Source organism: Wasmannia auropunctata, unplaced genomic scaffold, assembly GCF_000956235.1.
Source record: "Wasmannia auropunctata unplaced genomic scaffold, wasmannia.A_1.0 LD336002.1, whole genome shotgun sequence".
Lineage (NCBI taxonomy): Eukaryota > Metazoa > Arthropoda > Insecta > Hymenoptera > Formicidae > Wasmannia > Wasmannia auropunctata.
Genome location: NW_012026888.1, coordinates 697718 through 709236, shown reverse-complemented (window position 1 = coordinate 709236; position 11519 = coordinate 697718). Strand labels below are relative to the sequence as shown.

Here is an 11519-nt window from a genome sequence, read left to right as displayed (position 1 = left end):
AATTTAAATAGTCAATATATAAAATATAAGATTTAAATTTCCATATATGCAGTTTATTTATATTTTTGATATGTTTATATAATAATTTAAATAATATCTCTATTATTTAATGTTAAGAGTTGAGAAATAATACCCTGCAAATTTATTTATAATAAACACCGTACGTATCATCATATTTTATAAAATTATTTATAAAATTTATTAATTGTATAATATAATGAAAGCGATAATTTACTCTTAAAGTCAATTATGTTATTCACATAGGCGATCTTATTCAAATTATAATTATTAAAAATATATTATTTATATGCATTTGAGAGAGAAAGAATTAATTATATTTGATATGCTCATGAAACTCAATCATAAAATACCTCGTCGCGCCATCTACAAAATCAATCGCGCACGACGCCGTGTGAATTAGCGCGAGGGCGATACGGCAGTATAGTTACTTCCTTCAACATGGCTTCGTTCGTTCGGTAAGTTTATTTTCGGCTTTTTAATTTTCAGAACGGCGAAAATACGGATTTGTCACGGGGGTACGTGAGATCGCTCGTGCGCGACATTCTCGGCAATTCTCGACGATTTTTCTGGCACGAAATCGTGGCGTAGATTTCACACATCGTCGATACGCCGCTGACGTGTCCCTTCTGTGTTGCAGTGTTGTTTCCGATATACTTTTTTTTTTTTTCAATTAACTTCTCGCGCCACCGGCCGCCAATCTAATCTAATCTGTCGCCGAACTGTCGCCGAATCGACACCGGCCGCCATACGACATACGTAACGCAACGGCGAAAGTTAAGCAGTGATCTCATAAAGACGAACGTCGCCGTACCAGTTTGTCGCGCGGCCACGTTTTCCGGCGAGATTTCCTCCCGGGGTCGTTATCCAGCTGGACGTGAAAGAGCGCAATGTAATGCTCCGCCTATTTAGCATAATTTGTTTCCTTAATCCGTGATTTATATACGTGGAACGCGGGCCCACTTTATCTCGCCAAATACTCCGACTTTGCTCTCGTTTTGCTCTTATTTCGGTCTCATTTGGTTCTAATTTTATTCTCATAAACGTTTCAGGTTGGCTCTATTTTTAATACTGCTATGTACTCCATTCATCACCGATGCAGTCAACAGAGACAACTTCAAAAGATGCGACCAGAGCAGTTTCTGCCGGTAAGGATTAATCTTATACTACTATAAAATACTTTTGTTCCAGAGACTATTGTGATTATTTATTTTGTTTCCTGTAGACGGTTGAGAGGGTTAGAATCTGGAAAAACGCCATATCAGCTTTTGCCAGATAGCCTGGTTCAGAATGAATCGATGATCGTAGTGGACTTATTTAATAAGGATACAGGTGTCACCTACGTGGTACAACTTACCACGCTGAAGGAAAACACATTTCGGTTGCACATAAACGAGAAGAATCCACTGCATCCCAGATATGAGAACGAATACGCCCTTTACGATCAGCCGCAAACGGTGGAAATGGATTTTGTCGAAACCACCGCTGAAACTATAGCTGTAACCAAAGGCGAAAACAAAGCCGTTTTATATATTAATCCATTTAAAGTAGAACTGTACGCCCAAGGTGTTTTAACAATATCGGCAAATGCCCGCGGCCTCATGAGATTCGAGCATTTGCGTACGAAACCAGTAAAGTGAGTATTACTAGAAGATAAAATTATTACATTAATAATTTCTACAATAAGAGATTCTATATAAAAAATGTCTATTATTAATTGTACGTCATATAGGCCAGAAGGTGAAAATGCCGAACCAGCAGAGACAAATAATACCGCATATCCTGGCGATGGTGCTGACAATGATCCTGGCGCTTGGGAGGAAAACTTTAAGGAGCATCATGATGCAAAACCGTATGGACCTGAAGCTGTTGGCATGGACTTCAGTTTTCCTGGAGCGGAAAATGCCTACGGTATTCCGGAACATGCTGATTCGCTGGCATTGCAATCGACTAAATCCACTGATCCGTATAGACTGTACAATTTAGATGTATTTGAATATGAAACGAATGAACGTATGGCTTTGTACGGCGCCATCCCGGTTCTTTATGCTCATGGGTATGAAGAACATATTATAATAAGTTAATGAGTTATAGGATTCATAAAAGTATTCATATAAAATTCGTTCTTGTAATATTTTAGAAGGGAGAGAACGTCTGCTGTTTTCTGGCACAATACAGCCGAAACGTGGGTCGACATTCTATCGAGTGCGGACAATTATGTTGTAGAAAGCATTGTTAATTTCGTATCTGGGTCAACTAAGAAGTCCCAGGTAGACGCGCATTTCATGTCAGAATCTGGAGTGATTGATTTATTCTTCATGCTGGGCCCGAAACCACTTGATATTTTCAGACAGTTTACCGTTTTAACCGGTACAGCTCCTTTGCCACAGGTATGTTGAATAAATGTTGTAAAAAAATTGAAATCTTAAATTGGTAAATATTTTCATAAAATATGTGTTTTAGATGTTTGCACTCGGATATCATCAATCTCGTTGGAATTATAATGATCAAGATGACGTTGCAACGATCGCCGAAAATTTTGATACTTATGATATACCATTGGAAACCATGTGGCTCGACATTGAATATACTGACAGCAAAAAATACTTTACGTGGGACTCACGCAAATTCCCAAATCCTATTGAAATGGTGCACAATCTCACTGCCAAAGGCAGAAAATTGGTAGTTATCATAGATCCTCATGTTAAACGTGACAACAATTATTTCTTACACAACGATGCCACCAGCTTGGGCTATTACATCAAAAACAGGGAAGGAAAAGATTACGAGGGTTGGTGCTGGCCAGGCGCCTCCTCGTATCTAGACTTCTTCGATCCGAAAGTTGTTGATTATTTTACTGGATTGTACAGTTTAGATAAATTCCACGGTACCACTAACGACGTTTACATTTGGAATGATATGAACGAACCGAGTGTGTTTAACGGACCTGAAGTAACTGCACCGAAGGACCTCGTCCATTATGGAGGTTGGGAACACAGAGACGTTCACAATATCAATGGACATATGTACATTCGTGCGACATATGAAGCTTTATTCCGTCGGTCAGGCGGCTCCCTGAGACCTTTCATTTTAACGAGAGCCTTCTTCGCTGGATCACAGCGCTATGCAACAATGTGGACCGGTGACGGCGCAGCTGACTGGAATCACCTTCGTATAAGCTATCCGATGTGTCTGTCAGTGGCTATATCCGGAATGTCGTTCTGCGGCGCCGATGTTGGAGGTTTCTTCAAGAATCCAGATTCGGAATTGTTCATCAGATGGTATCAGGCCGCAACGTGGCTACCTTTCTTCCGTCAGCATTCTCACATTGAAACAAAGAGGCGTGAGCCGTGGACGTTCAATGAGGAAACTACTCAAATAGTTCGCGAAGCCCTCAGATTACGATACTCTTCCCTGCCGTTGTGGTACACACTCTTCAGAGAACACGAAGTAAACGGTTATCCCGTTATACGTCCTCTGTGGGCGCATTATCCGACCGAATCGGAAACGTTTACCATCGACGATGAATTGCTACTTGGCGATTCGATCCTCGTGCGCCCGGTATTCCAGTCCAGTGCCACCGAGGTAACAGTTTACTTTCCAGGAGAAGGCAAAGTAACTTGGTACGATATTGATACAATGCAAGCCTACCAGAATGGATATGTTAAAATACCGGTAACGATGCACAAGATTCCCGTATTCCAAAGAAGCGGTTCTGTCGTCCCAAGAAAAATGAGAATACGACGTAGTACAGTTGCTATGAGGAATGATCCTTACACGCTGATATTAATTGCTGATAGTAATGGCAAGGCTAAGGGCAATTTATACATCGACGATGAAGTCAGCTTCGAATATCGTCATGGAAAATATTTGTATTTAAGAATAACGTTGGACAGCAATAAGATAGTTTCGACTCTAATAGATAAATTAGCTTCGTATGAGACACAAAGCTGGTTAGAAAGAATAGATATAGCCAATCCACCGCAAGGAATTAAATCTGCCCAACTGGAATCTCACAGTAAGTAGTCAGATTTAAGTCTGATATCAGTCTTGCAACAGATTAATTTCTTTATATGTATTTTTTTTTATAGGTATGGGAAAAGTAACATTGGAAACTACATATAACCCACATAACAATGTATTAACGATACGTAAACCAGCTGTAAATATGGGCGAGGAATGGACCATTGAATTATTACGTTAGGATTATGATTTTATACATCATAATCAACTCAGTATCCATACCATAATGCCAATTTTTCTATAACTATTCAGTTATCTGTGATCTGAATGATTGTCTCTTAGAACAAACATGAATACAGTTTAGTTATTGCGACAGTGAAATGCTAATTTTCTCTTTATCGAGATTAATTGATCAATTAATTTTGACTTAGCATTCACATTTATTACTAGCGAAAAAGCGGAATTGCTGTTTTTTTTTAATTTTCTGCCATTTTACTGAGTCACATAGCATTCAATAAACATAATTTTCTTCACTTTTCCTAATCTCTATTTGAACATTTTTTAGGAATTCTGGAAGTAGAATATTAGAGGTATTGGCAGCTACCAGTAACTTATGGTTTTAGCAAATTCTGCTTTTCCGCTTCTAATGTGAATTGCTCCCTCAAACAGCATAATATCTCTAAAGTTACAGATACAATTTATTTTATAAAATAAAATGAACAAAATTAATATTTCAAACTATTGTGACACATCACAATAAAAGTTAATTATATCGTGTCAAAAATATTTATGTATAAGTTAAAAATATTATCACGCCAACGCCATGAAGTATGCATTTAAAAATTTATTATTCTCTGCCAGGCATGAACATACTTTAATAACTTATCTATCAAAATATCAAATGTAGGTTTTAAATAAACTACTTCATAAAATAAAGTTTTTGGGACTTTTCTCAATAAAAAGTATCTTTATTTCGTTATATGCGTTCTGTTGGTGCATGTTTATGAGCTAAATATAAAAACACTATTGATGATAACGCTGATACCAAGAAAATAACATCGAACCATCTATGATAAAAATTGAATTGTAATTCTCCTAATACTTGTGTTATTATAATGCGGTATTCTGCCGGCATATTCATCCGCATAAGGAGTACAGAAGATACAAAATACATTCCCTAAAAGAGAATAAACAATGCAGAATTTAGAATATGAATAAACTAAGAAGTATATGTTTTATATAGATTATCCTTACCATTATTTGCGCAAGTATAAGTACAATAATATTTGACGACTTGCTGCTCGATATGGCATAGAAAAACTAAAACAGGGAAGGCAGTAGTGAGTATTGTTGTTAAATAATAGGGCAACAAAAAATAATATTCATATCCTTTGCTACACTTATGTAATAGTGTTGTTATGTTTATAATATTAGGAATGTTTACTGTATAAGATCAACAGTGATCACCATATATACATATATGTAATCATTTTATAGAAATAAAAAAATGCATGAAATTGTTATATAGGTGTTACATAATATATCGCTTATTTACTATAATGACATACCTAAAAAATTATCATTTTTGTTGCAAAAAAGGAACGAAAATATAGAAGAAAAAAAAATACTTAAAAAGTAGATGTAATTTTTCTATAACCAGTTATTACGTTAAAAATTGCATTTCAAAATTAATATTACAAAATTTTAATGATTGAAAACATTTTTAAACTCATTCTCTAGACAATTTCGTTTTTTGAATTATGTCGTTATTGTAGCAAAGAATCGATATAAAGTATGTGTTTCACATACCTTTGTCAACGTTAACAATAATCCACGTATGGACGTTACAACAATGCAGCCGACGAGGTAAAAAGAAATGTGTTGCGACCAGAATGTAACATCGATATTAAAACCAATCCAATGTACTGCAATTTCGATTCCTCTGGTTACAGGGTCTTTTTTCCCAACTCGATCAAACACTATGTTGATTGTAGACTATATAAATAAAATACAATTGTGTTAAAATTATATTATTCAAAAAAAGATTTAAACGATCAACTAAATTACACTTACAATAAATATCTTCCAAGTACAGTAAAGAGAGAAGAAATAACCCAAGAAATTAAAATATTTTCCTTGCCAAGTGGCAGCCCACTCCAGACGTTCTCTCGCATTTTGTATATCATGTGCTTCCAAAAATAATTGTCGTGATAATTCCTCTAAAGCGGTAACTTCGATTTGTAATTGCTTGATACCTATAAAATCATATATACTGGTGGCATTAGGATAGATCGTGTTCATAGCTTCTTGACAAAATTAAAAAGAATATATACTTTCTTGGTTGCCCTTCGTACCACCTAATGGACCTAACATTCCCCACAGTCGAGATCGAGTTTCGGCCTGTCCATCGGCTTCACCTTTTTTAGCTAACGCAATTCTTTTCTTTTTCGCGATGATCATGTCCATAGTTTGTAACAATCGTTTTTCTATAGACTGTACATCCGTGTAAGAAACTGGACGCATAAAATACGCCATTGAAGTATATGGATAATTTACAGCGCCAAAACCCGATAGAAGGGCCATCACTGTGACGCCTATAACCCCTATTCGACTGACGCCTTGCTCTATGGACAGCAGTCCCTTCTTGGGACTCAGTATAGGGAAAGGATCGCCCACTTTCCAGAACAGATAGAGATAAAAAAGATATATGACAACTGTCAATGGCCGTATTAGATTCAGTCTTACTGCACAGATAAAAAGAATTTATTAAAAGGTAAACAGCAATAAGCAGAAGTAAAATTTATATAAGACACTTATAACAAATACGTACCAAATCTGATATTGCTGATAATAAAATACGCTATATAAAATGGGATCAGAACTATCACCATAAACAGAAGCATGTAAAGGCCAGCATTCCAATGGAAATATCTAGATCTGAAGAAAACAAATATATATAACTGAGTCGACAAGGCACACAGGGGCATATTTTAAATTACAAAATGTAAATTTGTATTTTACCTTGAGTCAAGCACTCCTGCTATTTCAAAAATAATTAATTCAAACATGGTGCATGACAAGGAAAATGTTGTTGAGAAAATTAGTTGTACTAGTCTATGATGAACTTCGTAATCCCTGAATAATTTCTTCACAAAGAACACCCATCCTCCTAGGAAGAAAATTACCTGAAATATATATAAAAAATAAATAAATGGAAACTATCTATCATACACAAAAATTCTATTCACATCAAATAATTTCTTTTTTAAAAACAAATATTAAAATATCCATATAGATCCTGCATTTTAAATGATTCGACACTAAATATACTGCAAGGCTTTATTGTATAAAATTTATTGTAGTATCCTCAAAAATACATACACCTAACATTACTTTGAATTCAGTTGCAATTTTATAAAAATGTTATAAGTAGAAAAATTCATAGATATTAATATTTCGCAAGGAATAAATGCTGAATGAGAATATCGTGAGAAATCTTTTTCAGAATGCAACCAAAGGATTCGCGTATAGCTTTATATTATGCTTTATATTAAACAAACATTAACAAAATAAACATTCGTTCACATTATTTCGAAATATACATAGAGCACCGTACTCTTTTTATAACCTTAATCAGGTCAGGAAGTATTGATAAATCTGATTTTTGTAGTGGAAACGAATTTCCACCTGTGTTACAAGAATCACGATAGTGTCCTCGATGAAACCCATTTTTTGCTATCGCGGTTTTCACTTCGCATCGCGAAGTTTTCACCGGCGATGCTCAGCGCTTGACAGATCGCAGGTGGTTTCCAAACACAACGAACACGACAGCTGACGTCGTCAGGTTTATTCAGATAAATTCGTATGGTACGCGTGGCGCCAATCGCACGAGAATCGATTGTAAAGCGTTCTCAAAGGCAGCTAGAAGCATACCGGACAAACTGGACAAAACTTTGGACACGTCAGGCATGTTCGTGACGTGATATCAGATATATAATCCAGATCACGCTTATTTAAAAGATGTCTCTTTTAATTAGGCATGAACTTCGACTATATAAATATAGTCAAAGGACATGGGACTCGTCTCTCTATCAGGTCTTTTAGATGTTTATGATGTTTCAAACATGCGTGTTGTTTAGGTAAGTGGCTCTATTTCTACATTACGAGGAGAGTGCTCATATCACAAATGAGAATAATTATTGTGATAATTATCGAGTTAGTGTTATACATCAGAAATAAATGTAGTTTATAAGTAGAGCGAAAATGTTGAGAAATCTTATCTTGTGACTTTTGGAATCAATTTTGCACATTTAATTTTTAAAGTATATCCATAGAAAAATTTAATACAGTATTACATTTTTCTAAGAACGCAAGCATGAGCACTCTTTATTTTTGAGTTTGATTAATGTTTGTGTACTGCACTAATTAATTCGTGCGACTATATGCACATCTTAATTGGATAGGCCTTATAAAAATTATTTACTTAATTTATAAGCTCCTTTTCTTAGCTCTTTTATATTTATATATTTTTTTTAATTTGTTGCCTTATGCCATATGAGGTCAAACGACATTTCAAGCGTCTTATTGATGTTAGAGACGTTATATTATAAATAATAAGGCACTTGATATATATTTATCTTAATTTCTACTTGGATAAGAGTTGTATAATGGAGTTGAGAGAAGCTGATGTTTTTATGTGCTTTAAGCTAGCTCATTGTGAAATTTACAAAAAGATTACGTAAGATTTGCAAGACATAGTTTAACTTGATTTAATTTTGATAATGCTAAACAGCCAGAACGGTTCGAGATGGATTTTACTAAATGCTTAATAATTGCTGCAATTGTTTGTTCGCGAAACAGACGTTTCGCAACACTAGGTCGATAGAATTATACTAGAAAGAATATAGCAAAGTTTGCCAATGTAACGGTAGATTGATGGGATCAAGCGGATCTGCAACACGATACAAGACAGTTATTGACGATAGAAACCGAACGGAAACCTGCATTCGACAGATCGATATGCCGTCAATATACCGTGTCATGTTATATTCGTGAGCTCTGCTAGCAGAATACGCGAGCTTGATGCGAATGTATAGTCGATATATACCGATCTATGACAATGTTTTTGCTGGCAGCTTTTGTTTTGCTCGGAATTAACACATATTTATAAATCTAAGGGACTTTTCGATCAAACTCCGATCAAATCCTAGCTAAATTCTGTAATTCTTAACGACATCGGTATATCGTTATTATTAAATTGTCATTGAGCAGTTTTTTTTACCACATATTCTACCTGCGCAATGAATATTATTTTAGTGAGGAAATAGAATTTTATTGACTGTTTGACACATAGAAAGATATATATATATATATATATATATATATATAGATTAGATTACAAGAAATGACGAATTATATGATCGAAAATTTTGTCGATAGAATTAATTGCCGATCAAGTTCATAATCAGAGTTTATTTAGTAAAATTTCAAAATTCTTATATTTGTAAAATAATATATATAATTATTAGATAGACCAATAAATTATGATTAATTGTTAGCGACTACATAAGTACTTTAAATAACGTACATATGATATTGAAGAGAAAAATAGAAATATATATATAACTAAAATTTCATATTTCTGTCATTAATTTCCGCGTGTCATTCCTTCTGCTAAATTCTCGTAATGAAAACGGATCGATCTGGAGCAAATTAGATAAGAAATGTTAAAAGAGAGGAGAAAAACGTATGGTGAATCGAGAGTTGACATACAAAATAAAGTGACGTAGGAGTGCGCTAAAAGAGATTTGAACATTATTGCAATGAATATTATATATACATTTAACATATAATTCCGGCAGTTCCAGCTTTAGGGGCCGCACAAATTTGCATATTCGAAATTAAGCTAAGTAATTAAGCTGCATCTTGCGACAGGTAGCGACGGCAGCTAGCTATATTACCCGTCCACCTGTACGCAAGTACGACACACGCACGTACACACACATACGAAATTATCGCCTCACGCGGGCAGCTGCTGTTCGTATGTCGTCGTGCATGTTATCTCGACGATGATTAACGATATTGTCTTATCTAAAATTTTAGCATTTGCCTCGCGTTAGTGATCAAAGTGAGTTTATTGAGTACGAAACGTGCGTTTCCTTTTCCGCAAAGATCGTGGCGTCAAGTGCAGACGGGTCGATGACGCAATGTGACTATTACTAGTGAACCGATTGTTAAATCGATTGGGAAGTTAAACCGCATCCATATGGATATTTTAGCTTCGTCAGAGTTTCGTTTCCGATCGGAGGACACATATATGTTATTTCCGTGTTTCTATAATAAAATACATATTATTTTTCTTCATATAAATACATACAAGGAGATTCAAAATATAAATAAGATTGTTATCGTTCTATTTGTTGTATTTCGTGTGTTCTGTCTGTATGAGGAATTTCGTGTTGTGTAGGTAAATTTGGAAATTATATTATTATATAACGGTGTACATGTGGAAAACAATAACGAATTGCTGGCTGATTTAAATAATCTTATACACAAGAATTTCTCGTCAGATTTTCTGCATCTAAAATTTTTACGTTCGTTAGCCTGGCGTGAAATACGTAATTTGGAAAATTTATAAATAATACGCTAAAAATTTTTAATAGTGTGAATTGACGTAGCTTAAAAACAAATGTTTGCGAATTCTACGCTAACTTACGTTATACGTAAGAGACCGAGTACAATGTAGATTTCTTGGCGAAAGTAAAGATTGAAGCATAAGTTGAGCGCAAGTTGATAAAAATGAAGATCGGAGCGTTAATCAACCGTAATTAGGAGAAATTGGAATAGCGAGACGTTGTAGATAAGTTCACTCTTTAAAATGCTTCTTTTACGTTCTGCTGTTCCAATTTACGCTGATGTCTTACTTCCTCCTTATGTTCGATTTACACTTCGATCTTTATTTTTATCAGAGTTTATATAATGTCTATAAAACGTGAACAATGAAAGCGCACTTTTCGATAGGGTCGAATCTTGATGTATATGCACAAACTACACTGCGAAATATGCGCATTATAAATTCCCTTCAAAGTAATCGTTTAAAGTAATCTAAAGTACGATATATGTGTTTTTAAATAAGAAAACTCTGTAATGCACAGAGTCGATGAATTCGAGATCATCAGTAACGCTAGAAGGACATAAAGAAAGAACGAAGGATGCCGGGCACTCTGACGTATCCGATTTATGCTGGTGTCGATTCACTCCCACCTAGAAGACGCGCCAATACATGGACCGCGCAGCATCGTTCCGCATCACGTGTTACAGAAGTCAATTCGCAACTCCATCGAATGTCCTTGTCGGAATCTACGGTAAGATATATATATATATATGTATATATATATATACACGCAGAGAATTTTTTTTAATTTACCCGCAAATCATGTTAATTGTGGGACAATATAGTATTTAGGCAAATTTTACTGTGCACTACAATAAATTTTACTGTAAAATCTTATTGCAGTGCACAGTAAAATTTGCTTAAA

General features: G+C 35.0%; 3 protein-coding genes across 9 annotated transcripts in view; 2 read left to right on the top strand and 1 right to left on the bottom strand.

Moving 5' to 3' along the window:
- Window positions 1–404: 404 nt before the first annotated feature.
- Window positions 405–4489, top strand: LOC105453156 (neutral alpha-glucosidase AB). Of its 2 annotated transcripts, none has more exons than XM_011694889.1 (7): window positions 405–476; window positions 1071–1166; window positions 1244–1654; window positions 1751–2074; window positions 2159–2408; window positions 2482–4036; window positions 4110–4489. In XM_011694889.1, exons 1-7 carry the CDS (start codon window positions 460–462, stop codon window positions 4220–4222), a joined length of 2766 nt encoding a protein of 921 aa, XP_011693191.1. In that variant the 5' UTR covers window positions 405–459; the 3' UTR covers window positions 4223–4489. The 2 variants fall into 2 exon arrangements, with proteins under 2 accessions (XP_011693191.1, XP_011693192.1); XM_011694890.1 differs by lacking the exon at window positions 405–476 and adding an exon at window positions 521–910.
- A 424-nt stretch (window positions 4490–4913) lies between these two features.
- LOC105453155 (putative Golgi pH regulator C) lies at window positions 4914–7831 on the bottom strand. Its single transcript, XM_011694887.1, has 8 exons — window positions 7669–7831; window positions 7003–7166; window positions 6812–6918; window positions 6315–6725; window positions 6055–6236; window positions 5791–5976; window positions 5236–5301; window positions 4914–5158 (listed from the first exon to the last, which is right to left on the bottom strand). The coding sequence occupies exons 1-8, from the start codon at window positions 7708–7710 to the stop codon at window positions 4958–4960; spliced, it is 1359 nt and encodes a 452-aa protein (XP_011693189.1). The 5' UTR covers window positions 7711–7831; the 3' UTR covers window positions 4914–4957.
- A 202-nt stretch (window positions 7832–8033) lies between these two features.
- LOC105453153 (E3 ubiquitin-protein ligase Nedd-4) overlaps window positions 8034–11519 on the top strand; it is a 13460-nt gene continuing 9974 nt past the window's right edge. For 2 of the 6 annotated variants that reach the window (XM_011694881.1, XM_011694882.1), the window contains exons 1-2: window positions 10003–10443; window positions 11136–11345. In XM_011694881.1, coding sequence (XP_011693183.1) covers window positions 11193–11345 — 153 coding nt within the window. In that variant the 5' untranslated portion in view covers window positions 10003–10443; window positions 11136–11192. Of the gene's footprint in view, window positions 8121–9994; window positions 10448–11135; window positions 11346–11519 lie in introns of those variants that run through there. The other 4 variants (XM_011694883.1, XM_011694885.1, XM_011694884.1 and 1 more) reach the window with 4 other exon arrangements.

Coding starts and splice junctions, on each gene's coding strand:
- LOC105453156 (XM_011694889.1), top strand. Junction 1,655..1,750: donor TTGCGTACGAAACCAGTAAA/GTGAGTATTACT, acceptor TACGTCATATAG/GCCAGAAGGTGAAAATGCCG. Junction 4,037..4,109: donor TGCCCAACTGGAATCTCACA/GTAAGTAGTCAG, acceptor TTTTTTTTATAG/GTATGGGAAAAGTAACATTG.
- LOC105453155 (XM_011694887.1), bottom strand. CDS start 7,710: ATGGGTTTCATCGAGGACACTATCGTGATTCTTGTAACACAG. Junction 7,167..7,668: donor TCGTGATTCTTGTAACACAG/GTGGAAATTCGT, acceptor TATATATTTCAG/GTAATTTTCTTCCTAGGAGG. Junction 6,237..6,314: donor TACGAAGGGCAACCAAGAAA/GTATATATTCTT, acceptor ATGATTTTATAG/GTATCAAGCAATTACAAATC.